Source organism: Pinus tabuliformis, chromosome 2_2 (assembly GCF_031772625.1).
Source record: "Pinus tabuliformis cultivar Carrire ecotype Pingquan chromosome 2_2, CPIR1, whole genome shotgun sequence".
In the NCBI taxonomy this organism is placed as follows: domain Eukaryota; kingdom Viridiplantae; phylum Streptophyta; class Pinopsida; order Pinales; family Pinaceae; genus Pinus; species Pinus tabuliformis.
Genome location: NC_142300.1, coordinates 993,473,967 through 993,486,267, shown reverse-complemented (window position 1 = coordinate 993,486,267; position 12,301 = coordinate 993,473,967). Strand labels below are relative to the sequence as shown.

The 12,301-nt window shown below is 35.0% G+C and overlaps 2 protein-coding genes across 2 annotated transcripts; both read left to right on the top strand.

Annotated features, from left to right (window-relative positions):
• The first annotated feature begins 8,345 nt into the window (after positions 1–8,345).
• LOC149196668 (uncharacterized) lies at positions 8,346–9,269 on the top strand. Its single transcript, XM_089408382.1, has one exon. The coding sequence runs from the start codon at positions 8,346–8,348 to the stop codon at positions 9,267–9,269; it is 924 nt and encodes a 307-aa protein (XP_089264508.1).
• A 21-nt stretch (positions 9,270–9,290) lies between these two features.
• LOC149196667 (uncharacterized) lies at positions 9,291–11,618 on the top strand. The gene is made up of 4 exons (XM_089408381.1): positions 9,291–10,208; positions 10,566–10,933; positions 11,089–11,178; positions 11,291–11,618. The coding sequence occupies exons 1-4, from the start codon at positions 9,291–9,293 to the stop codon at positions 11,616–11,618; spliced, it is 1,704 nt and encodes a 567-aa protein (XP_089264507.1).
• The last annotated feature ends 683 nt before the right edge of the window (positions 11,619–12,301 follow it).

Here is a 12,301-nt window from a genome sequence, read left to right as displayed (position 1 = left end):
TGGTTATCTGTGGATGTATGCTCAGGCAGTAGGTTCAGGTTGTGGCTCAGATTCACTTGATAAATATTCGAAGTTGCTAATTGACCATCAGGTCCTCCTGTCCTAAAAATGGAGACCTTCATCTTGGAAAAGGGAGGTCTCAACCTGTAGAAAGAAAAGAAGAACCTCAACCTGAAAAGGGAGGTCTCAACTTGTGGTGGTTTAAGGAAGGCCACTAGCTAAAGGCATCCTCATGGGGTATTACTCTGTCTCTGGCTACAACTCTGAATTTGGTAATGGTTGTTTGTGGATGTATGATCATGTAGCAGGTTCAGGTTGTGGCTCAGACTCACTTGATAAATATTCAAATGGTGAATCTTCGAAGTTGATAATTGGCCATCAATTCCTCCTCCATCAAACACAAGGTGAGAAGATGAAGAAACCTTCACTGCAATACTAATCAATACTCGAGAACAAATTATTTGGTATGACTATCATATCTTCTTAGTTGTTGAAGACCATTGCTAAGAAGTGATCTGTCCAAGGTGAATCTTCGTTCTTGCGGGAGTTTTGTTCCTGTAACATCTGTTTGAATGATGAGTGTGCTTACCACAATACTCATAAGGATGAAGATCAAAACATTGATCTTTCACATGGCCAACTCAATCATAATGTTGGCATTTGACAATCCGTGACTACTATGCAACAACAGCAAGCGAAGATGGATCATCTTGAAGGAATCCAAGGTTGTAAAACTAGATGGGTTTCAAATATTATGGAATCTGAAATACATGTCCAAGTCTGTGAATCCTAAATAATACATGCAGGTCCAAGCCTGTTAATTCTAATTAATACAGACATGGATCCTAAATAATATAAAGATGTCCAAGTTTGTGAATACTAAATAATACAGACATGCCTAAGTCAATGAATCATAAATAATAGACATGTCCAAGTCTGTGTTGGACATGTCTATTTTTTCTACTATTTAATATTATAAATATTATGTGAGTTGTTGTGTTATTTGTTAGTGGGATGTTCTAGTTGATTCCAGTTCTAATTTATTGTTTACTTGAAATATTTTTTCAGCGAGTTGATTGTATGATTAATGTTTCTTTCAATATTTATGTATTAAATTATTGATATTTAATATTTTTTTAAATTGATATTAAACGTGGTAGCTTTGGAATGTGAAGTGAGGAATATTTTGTTAATAAGTGTATTTTAGGTAATTGAGAGGATTTAATAATAACCTCTTCGCCCATATTCAAGTTTCATTGATATAATTTTGTATATATAGTTATTTAGATATGTATATTATCCTAAAATATGTTGCACTATATACCTTTTCCTTGAAAAAAAAAAAATACCCCAAAAAAAGGCCTATTTATTTTTAAGTAATTTATGTAATTGATGAGTGTGTGGTCACTTGTATTGATATTGTTGATCGTGGAGAAAGTTCAAATCATTCACAAAATTTGTCTGAGAATTTTGTATTTTTCGAATCTTTGAGAATTTTCTAATTTTCGAAGTGGTACGCTTCAAAGTGGTGATGTTGGTCCATTCATTTTAATAGTTTAATGAACAAAATGAAAAATTCACTAAGTTGAAAGCATGGTATTTAATATTTTCTAATGACTTAATGTTCAATTTGAATACACTACCAAACACGAACTACAAGTTTTGTTAAACATATTTTGATGTACTATGAAATATTCTAATTCGATGTTGGCATTTAATATTGTCATGTGTTGAGTTGTATTACAATTGCAGTCTCTAGCCTCCTTTGATTCGTAAGGTTAGGAGAGTTTCTGAAACCTAACATCTTGACCAGGTGAAGAAAAACCATTTATTTATATATGTCATTTAAAATATATATAGAATTATAATTATAATTAAGATTTTTTAATTCTAAATATTAAAAAATATTATGATTATAAATTTTTATTTTACATATTTATATAACATTTAAGAAATATAATTTCCATTTTTTATTTTGAATATAAATTATGGTCTTTTTCTTTTATTTAAAAAAAAAGAATAGAAGAGTGAATGTGATCTAAAATGATCATAAACTAAAACTGATGTAGAAGTGATTAGCCATTTATGATTTGAATGTTAACCAAAAAGTGCGGAAATCGAGGAAAACTGCTTGAGAAGATGACTTTACGACAGTGGATTAAACACAATTACGATGCATAACAGAAGTGAAAACAGTAAAAACACATCGATACCAGACAAAAAAGTTGATTACGGAGTTCGTCCCTGATGGACTATGTCTCCGGGTCCGCTTTCAAGATGGACGACCACTTTTATTAGGAATGAAAGGAATGAGTTGATTACATAGAGATTTGATCAGTCTAAATATGCATGCAAGCACTTCTGATCACTGTCATCAGATAGCCCTCTGAACCAGCTTTCCAACACCTATCACGGTTCCCAATTCCGACTCAGGATGCTCCCGTAACACTGAAAACAAAATTGCGTATGACCTCCAGAATCTACAAGCAAAAGTCAAAAACCACCCTCCTCTGATCAATGAAGGAAAACCGCCTCTTATAGGTCTGTAAATGCATCAAAACCACCTTGGGCTAGGTTTTAGGTGAATTTGTTGCTTCAGGATGTGTTTTAGAGCTCGGTCCAGTGGCAAGGAGACACCTAGGTAGGTTGGCATGGTCATCGAATAAGTTTGTTGACAAACTGTTTAAAAAAACCCAAACATACCATATTATAACCCCGAAACCGCAAACAATTTCGTTGACCAGGCAGAGGGGAGACAACCCATGTAACTATCATTAACTGCTCGCGGTTAGCCCCTAGAGGTTCCGCTGACCATTCATCGTGACGATTGGCAGTTATCTCAGCGCTCACATAGCGTTGCCACGCCTAATCGTAATTGCCCACCTAACCCGCGGAGTGTTAGCCCTGATGGCTTATCAACATAGGTGATCACATGTTACAGTTTCCAATGACGGTTCTCGCTACGGCTAAACTCCCGACTGCGCGGTGAAATTACGAACCCGTTCACATGATGATGGTTGGCAGTGGCTGTTCCCGCTGCGGTCAGACTGCCTGCGTGGTTAGTTAGTGGTTATGCGTGTGTATTTGATTTTTACAATGTATTTAACATAGGCAGAGACTTAGGTTAGGCTTTAATACATAGTTTGAATGCATGTCATGTATAGATTTAGGATATAGCATGATTGATAAGTTTTAGGACTAATGTTTATAGATACATGGATTTAGTATAGGTTTAGACTTTGGTTAGGTGCTTAGATGTAGATTAGGGTTTGATACTTAGATTTCATCAAAACCCATTTCCAATCAATCATCACTAAGTGACATTAGCGACATTTGTCGCATGATGACAAACTTGTCGACATCAACACCTATGAGTGGATGACAAAACCCATGTCGACACCAAATCCTGCAAGGTGAACAACAAGACACATGTCGTCTTTTTGGGCTTTTTTATTCTAGAAATGCATTCATAAGGAATTGACTAACTATTGTACTTTTTGGATTTTTTGGGCATTTTATTTCTATAATTCAACGAGTTATTTTCTTTCAAGATCACAATTATGTGTTATTTGAAATGAATTTTTCAATACATTTATTTGAAACGCATTTTTCAATACGTAAATGGATTCAGCATCATCAAGAAATTCCAAGGGAAAAAAGTGAAGAGTGTCAATGCCAAAGTTGTGTGAAGAGTTCCAAATCTATCCATGAGTAAATTCATCCTTGTCAATTCCATGGGGGCTTCACTCAATGAATCTATGACATAGCACATGTGTTCGTGACATACTAAATACTACCCTTAATTTGACAACATATTGGAAAATACCCCTAAAATTAACATTATCTAACCCCCTACCAATATGTACCCAATACATCTTCCCAATTTAAAAAACCCCTAGTTTCACTAGATATTATAGGTACCCATTTTTTCATTAACATTTTTTATCCCCCTTTATATTTTTTCATTAACTTTGAGCTCCATTTTTTATACTTGCTAATATAAAAACCCTTTACCCCCTATTATATGCTCAATATATTATGTCATTTTTTACTAAATATATATCCCCCCATATGAACCCACGTAGTATGATATTGCTTTGCCAACGAATCCCCTGTGGTCAATTCATAGCCTTAGCTCAGGGATAGCCTTTGTTGCAAAAATATGAAGTGCAACAAGAAGCTTATGGTTAAGTGTAGCATCCTTCTACAATGAGCTAGTGGTTATCACATGTACAAGGAATCGTTCCTTGCAAAAATTTAAGAGTACAAAACAAAGTGTGTACTCCCAATGTAGTAATCTCAATGCTTACATAAAACAACATCAAGAAAGAGAGCAAGAACAAAGACAAATAAAAAAACCTAACAAAGACGAATGATATTTTTGTACTAGATTATTCAAAATATCGATCACCACACCCCTTTTGTTCCTATGCAAAAGCATAAAGGTCAATGGAGAATGTCAACACTAGCCTAAAAGACAAATGTATTTCAATAAGAATGGTCAATTCTACATATGATTGCAATTCCAATTAGCCAAATAGAAGTAACACAATTTTCAACAATAGAACAATTCCAATTAGCCAAATAGAAGTAACACAATCGTCAACAATAGAAAGGAACCTGGTAAGGGTGCTTCTAGCACAGGCAAAGACAAGGGAAGCTGGTAGTAGGAACCAGCAATAACCATTAAATCATATGACAAGGGCAATCAAAATAAAGGATAACCAAAGTAGTTGAACAACATGAAGTGAACATGCACCAAATTCATAAAAGCAAGACAGCAGAAGCAAATGGGTCCACTACCATCATAATTTCACAATAAGTAACAATTAATAGAAGTTGTTTAGATTGGTATGGATGAAGAATCTGCCAACCAAGGATATCATTGGAAGAAAGCCAAAAATCAATTTAAGATTACAGTGGAAGTTAAAGAAAGAGATGACAAGAAAAATAACACTACTAAGATAGTAAGGCAAAATAGTGATACTAAGAATAGAAGAGAAAGTAGGTAAAAATGACACTTTCCCAACAAAAGGCACCATAGAATAAGAAACCAAAGGCATTTCCAAGGAAAGCACAAGAAGGTACCAAAGAAAGTAGAGTCTGATAAAAAACCATGAAAGTAACAACAGATACCTTGGAAAGGTAAGGGTAGAAAACCAAGGTCTGAGGAATGAACTATATACGACTAAGTAAAGCCTAATAAAGAAGCAACAATAGAACTAAACTAAAAGAGAATAAAGAGAAGAAAAAGACATAAGATGAAGCAAATATGGCAAGAGGAGTTCCCACATAACAAGTTTGAAGAAAAGAAGATCTAGAAACCAACATAGCGCTAACAGTAGAACCTAAGAAGGTAGCAACAAAGTTAGCAGTCACCTTAAAGTAAGAAAAGTCCAAGGTAGAGGACTTCAATCTTGCAACAAATTTTTTTCAACTAGCAAGGTCTAAGCATAAACCCTCCACCAGGGTTCCATTGTCATTGTGATCCACCCTAGCAGAATGGCACAAGTTTTAAAGGGATAAGGTCAGGTGAAGTCTGCAACAATTTTGCCAAATTCGTTACCCCTGTACTAGCACTTAAGCCAAAGAAACTCAAACCTATGTAGTACATTCCCTTAGTGGATATTATATATACTAGCTGGATTATTTCTGGATCAAAGAATTCTTTGGTGGAGGAGATTAACAAGAAATTGAATGTAATGTTAAGTTATCAACTTACACAACATGCACCCTTGGGCCTCAATAAACGAGCCATGGAAGTTTCATGTACTTTACCTCTTTCCAACATCGAAACAACTGAATGACAACCTAGAGCAATATACCACTAATCCCAATGGACTAAATGTGAGAACGTTGCATTTACCATTTCGAACAAAGAAAAAGGCATAATTAATTCTATTTCTAATTCTAATTGATCTTATCTTACATGCTTACAATTAAATTAAATTAAAATTAATTCTAACTAATCCTAAAAGTCTAACCCTTAATTTTAATTATAATTAATTTATATAATTTTATTTTAATATATTTTTTTTTAGAATTTTAAATGTCATTTAAGTTTTGAAATCAATATAATCTACTTTTTAAAATGTGGCTTAATAAATGGATAAATTTAATTTGTTTGATTTTCTTTTAGTTAATATATAAGATATTTTCGTTTAAATAACATATAAGATATACTTCTTTCAAATTCTAGAATGAAGTAAAAAATTAAAATAATGTAATTTTATAAATGTAATATTTTATAGTTAACAATTTTCTTAATTAAGTGAAATTATGTTTTTTAATAAAATTTCTGTTTAATTTAGAAAAAAATCATTTTAATAAAAGTAAATTTATATTATTATTATTTAATTTGTACATATTAATTGTAACCATCATAGAACTATAAAATGCATGAATTGATGCAAAGAAAGATGATGAATAAGCATTTTGTACAACTTATTTGGATTTATATGAAATAGTTACAAGATGACCAGAGAACCTATACAGGAAAGAGATGGGGTAGTCTAATTGTATAATATATATTTTTTTAAATTGTCAAATTTTAATGGAAAAAAATTGAGTTTCCATTAATTTTAATAATGATTGATTCTTTTAGAAGCTCCTAAAACATCATTCCATAATTTAAAAAATATCATTTCATGATAAACATTATATATGCCTTAAAAATATCATAATGATGTTGTACAAATTATTCATAATCACAATGAACAAGGATCACATTATAAAATATTTTGTATAAAATACTTACCCATAAAGATCTATGCATATTTATTCATGCTTAAAACCATAATGAGTAAGTACAAATATTATAAATATATCTACAACTATGATGAAAACCATGTATAGTTTTTTCAATAAATAGCTTATTGAATACATAGATCTTTATTCATGCTTGAAACCATAATGAGTAAGTACAAATATTACAAGTATATCTACAACCATGACGAAAACCATATATAGTTTTTTCAATGAATAGCTTATCAAATAATGTTTAGAATAGGCCCATAATGGTTTAAAAAATTTAGATTTTTTTTTTTTCTTTCCCATGTATTTTAATTTTTTTTTTCAAATATAAAAAATAAATTTTATTTATAATTAAAATTAAATTATAATTAAAATTAAAATTATTACAATAATATATTTAAATATATTTAGATTTTTTTCCAAATATATACTTACTCTTTTATGTATATTATATATATTTATTTATTCACAATCCCATCTAATTTATTTTTTAGATCAGATGGTGTGAATCTGTGGAGGCTCTTTGTGTTTGAAAAAATCCTTTAATTTTTATACACGCCTGCACTTTAGGGTTAATATATAATAATATATTAAAATTATTATATTTATTGGAACTAAATATTTCAGATTTTAAGTTAATATATACATTAAAACATATATTTTAAATAAAACAAAAATTAAAATATTATAACTAATTATAATTAAATCAAAATATTTAAAATAATTTTCATCAATATAAAATTAAACAAAGCTCTAAATTATTATATCAGTAACCCTTTCTATCATTCAATTCATTAAACTCCAAAACTCTAAATTATTATTACCACTAACCTTTTCTATCATTAAACTCCAATTAAAGTAAAAAAATATATACACGCTGAAACACCCCGCCACCACTTTCTCTGCTTGTGGTCTCTATTTCATAAGTGTCGCGTTCACGTGGAGGGCAAAGAGAGAGCGCTCCAAGCCGCCCGTCCCCTTCTACCTGTCGGGAGCAGCAGCTGCACGGAAGCGCGACAGCGCCACAGAGAGGTGACACGTATCGTCTGGTCCACTCGAGAGATCTCCTGAGCCCATCCGATCAAGCGACATTTCAACGAAGTTGCGGTGGGCCGGGCCCACAGATAAAAGGAATGGGTAGGAAATTTTTTCAATAACTTTGTTGAAATTTTTCCATTGGGAGCTCAACCATGGAAGCACGCTACTCCGAAAGTGAACTTTCCCCTCATTTTCTTGGAGAAGCCAATACACACATTTCTTTGCCATTGCCTTGCAATTTCCTTCCGTCAACTCTGTAATTGCCGTGCTTCTCCGCGGGCCTTAACAATAGTTCTCACTTTACAACTCAGCAGCAAGACATTGAGGTGATTTTTCTTTGTTCTTTCCAGGCATCCATAAATCTTGGAATATTGGCTTAAATCTTGGAATATTGACTTAAAACTTCTGGATATCCAAATTTTTGAAATTTGACGGTTGTTACCTGAATTTATACGGCCGAAATTTCCATAAGAGTGAAAAAACAGTCGGGTTAGGCTACGGCGCAGTCGGGTCCCCTGGTCCGACAATATTCCTGCCCTGTGTTTCGGGATATTATGGAGAATCCCACAGCCGGTTATAGGATTGTACCTGTTACAGAAACACAGGTACTGCCCAGAGACACCGTGGCATTCCCAGAGAATAAAATAACCTGGTTTGCGTTTAAGCTTGCCTTTCTGGAGAAGGTAGCCAGTGGGCTCGGAAAGTTGGCCTTCCTCTGGGCAACCGCCGTCGTGCTCGGAGGATTTGCAGGAAAATTAAAAACGGCTGACTTCTGGTGCGTCACTATAATATTGTTTACAGAAGGTGTTCGGATCTTCAGCCGAAGCCAAGAGGTGGTGTGGCACCATGAGAACACGCTAAAATCTATGGAAACTCTCAGCGAGGAAGCTAGACGGGTAGGTAGCGGCTTCTATAATACCTGCTACTCCATCTCAAGTAAGATCTTCGGATGCTGGAGCTCAGAAAACAGTGAAGAAGAAGATTCTGATCATCATGATTCTCAGAAGAGAAGTTGGTCAATGTCAATGGTCCGTTTTCTCTACTGCCTGCAATTGTTATCCGCTACGACAATCGTCGGTTTGTCGCTTTATCGGTTACTAAGGCATAACTACATCGTAAATTCAGGTAATGATACCATGAATCTGAAATCGGCTCTCATAATTTTGTACGCCATGTCTCTGGCCGAAGCGTTTCTGTTTCTGATGGAGAAGACCTACTGGAAGATCAGTGCGAAGAAATTGCTGGAGGAGGTGAACTATGCTTCTGGCTTCAACTTCGACAAGCCTGAGCTCCACACTGTCCGACGTTTCCTGTATGATACATATTCTCGGTGCGTCAAAGGTAACATTTTCGACGCTTCGAAGATGGAATTTGTGTCATACAGCGTAGAGTTGCTTCAGTCCAGAAGCGCGGACGGGCAGCTGACAGGTGCTCGAGTATTGTCCGCGCTTGCGAGAAACGAGCAATTTGCAGAATGAACTTTGAGGGCAATCGGAACAATGAAAGATGTGGTGGAGAGGCTAATCGACATGCTGAATTTCAAAAACGTGGACGAGAAGGAGATTAGAAAAGCGGCTGCAGAGATCATCTCCAAATTGGTGGAGAACAAGCGGCATTGCGTTCGGGTGACGGCCATTACTGGATTGATGGAATCCGTAGCCACTCTGCTGTACTCAAACGACTCAAATGAAGGAGGCTTTGTTTCGCTGGGGCTGACCATAGTGAAAAAGCTGGCAGAAGAGCGCTCCAACCGCCATAAAATCAACATCAGCAGAGGGCTAATTCCTAAAATTATCTCACTCACAGACTTAGAACCCAGCGACCTCCAATTCGAACCCAACGCCTTCCAACTGGAAATCGAGAGGGATAAGAAGATCCCCTTCGCAACCGAGGTGGAAGAGCTCGCTCTGCAGATCGTGAAAACTCTGGCCAGCACTACAGGGTCGACCGGGAAGGACCTGAGGAAAAGGATGTTGAGGATTGTCTTCGCCATAAGCAATCTCAGAAACGTTCTTCAGTGCACAGAAAGAGATGATCTGCGAATCCTGGCGATCGAGACGTTAACAAATCTTGCTCACGAACAAAAGGGCCGTGAAAGCATTGGCCGTACCGGCGGAATTCTGGGTAAGCTCTTCTCTTTGTTTTTGATGGAGAGAATTAATAATAATGATGAAAAGGAGAAACTTGTGAAGACGGCAGGAGAAGCCCTGGGTCTTCTTTCGCTGGAGTCGGAGTCTAACTGTAAAAAAATGATGAGCATTAAGGTGGACCGTCACCCGGATTTAATGGCAAGCCTCATTTCCATGCTGAGCGACGCCGTTAAGGGTATTCATGTAGCAAGAATTCTTCGAAATCTGCTTGAATACGCAGATGCAAATTACGTTAAACCGACTGAAATCACTGCACTGGCAGAGCAGGTAGAAGATTGTATTCAAATCTAAGCCTTTCTTTTGAAAATTAAAGTCTTGCTTTGCAGTCTGATCTGAAAATAATTTCATTTAATCATTGAGTACACTGGCTTATTCTACAGCCTAGCTTAGATACTGATGTGATGAATAAGGTTATTTATCTTTCAGCTTAGATGTTGAGATGTGATGAATAAAGGTATCTATTTTTTATCATAAGTTAAAATTTTGTTTATGTAGATTAAAATACAAATTTTAAAATATCAAAATATAAAAATAAAATTCATATTAGAGATTGAATTTCTCTACATTTATATTAAATCCGTATTTAAATAAATCTAAGCTTACTTTGTGATGTGTTGTGATCAGATTCTGAAGTTTGTGAGGAAAGAACATTCATGCAACCATAAGCATAAGCGGGTGGCCATAGGATTGAGGGAGAAACATTCATGCGAGTACCAGGAAGCAGCCATAGGATTGGCTGCACGGTTTATAACCAAATGGGATTTCACTCATGAGTTCCGAGAATTGATGTTGTTGAAACTGGTGAAGGTTTTTGAGAGTCACCCATATCCATCCAAGATGGTTCCCAATGTGAGGAGGTACAACATCGAGCTCCTGATAGGTGTTTTGAAGAGGGACAAAGGTGCATTAAAGCAGAAACCAGAATTGGTGAGTGATTTACAGAGGACCTTGGAAGGAGTGATGGAGACGACGTCGGACTGGGAATACTATATGTTGGAATGACAATTGGAAAAATGGATTCAATTTTTATTAAGAATATTGTGCATATAAATACAATTTTGAAAAGGTTGGATTCTGTAACATCCCTAAATAACTCAGCGTAAATTAATAGTTATGAATTAGTTATTAACCGATTCTTGATATGCAGGAAACTGATTGAGGGGAAATCAAGAAAGGAGATCTTAGAAAAAGGAAACGCTTCTTTCATTGTAGTTTCATTAAATTTTGGGCGAGCATTGTTAGTGAGGCACGTGATGATGATGGGAAGGGGACCAACTATTCATGGGAAGGTGGACACAAGAATATGGTTTCTTTTTACTCGCTTTATTCATCTGTTAATATTCTTCCAGTCAAGATGGGCACAAACTTTTCACTTGCTCTGGTTATACTCACTTGCTCTGGTTATACTTATATCCCTCGACATGGGAGAAATTGAAGAGTATTCTTTCAATGGAGACCAGTGAAGTGGAGGAGAATCTCCTTATTGCTGGCAGTAGCTGCCATGTGGATGAGCATCTCCTTGTTGCTGGCAGTAGCGGCCATGTGGATGATATAAACTGTCTGGAACTGATTCTATTGAATGCACATAACCAACCATGGGCGAAAATGATGAGAGATGCTCTGTTCTTGGAATCCAAACTGCTATGGGTACTTGCTTTACCAACAGTGGTGGTGTAGGTGGTGAACTATATAATGAGCATGGCTACTCAGATCTTTTCTGGCCATCTTGGAAACCTGGAGCTCGCTGTTGCGTCTCTCGCAAACAATAAGATAAGTAACTTGCCACTTTCTTGAAGGAAAATAATGTGAAAAATGAGTGGAATTAAAAGCTAAAAAGATATGTTAGTGCATGCAGTAAAAGACTGAATATTTTATATGCTTTTTTGGTAGAGAAAGTATTTGTATGCATGCAGTAAAAGATTGAATATTTTATATGTTTTCTTGGTAAAAAAAGAATTTTAATGCATGCAGTAAAAGAATGATTATTTTATATGTTTTCTTGGTAAAGAAAATATGTTAATGCATGTAGTTAAAAATTGAATATTTTATAGGTTTTCTTGGTAACGAAAATATGTTAATGCATGCAGTTAAAGATTGATTATTTTATATGTTTTCTTGGTAAAGAAAATAGGTAGTTCCACTTACAAAGACTACATGTGAGTCTTGTGTGTGAAATGCGTGTCTCTTGTCATTTTCTTGGAATAAAATCCTTGCTAAATATAGCCAAAATATCTTCTTGTGGAAAGATGGTGAGGCATATAAACTTCTTGAGGACATAGTGTGAAAAGTGGCCAAGTTTTCTTTGAAATAAAATATGTATTTTTATTTAATAAAAGTTTCTTGAAAATGGATATATGCTA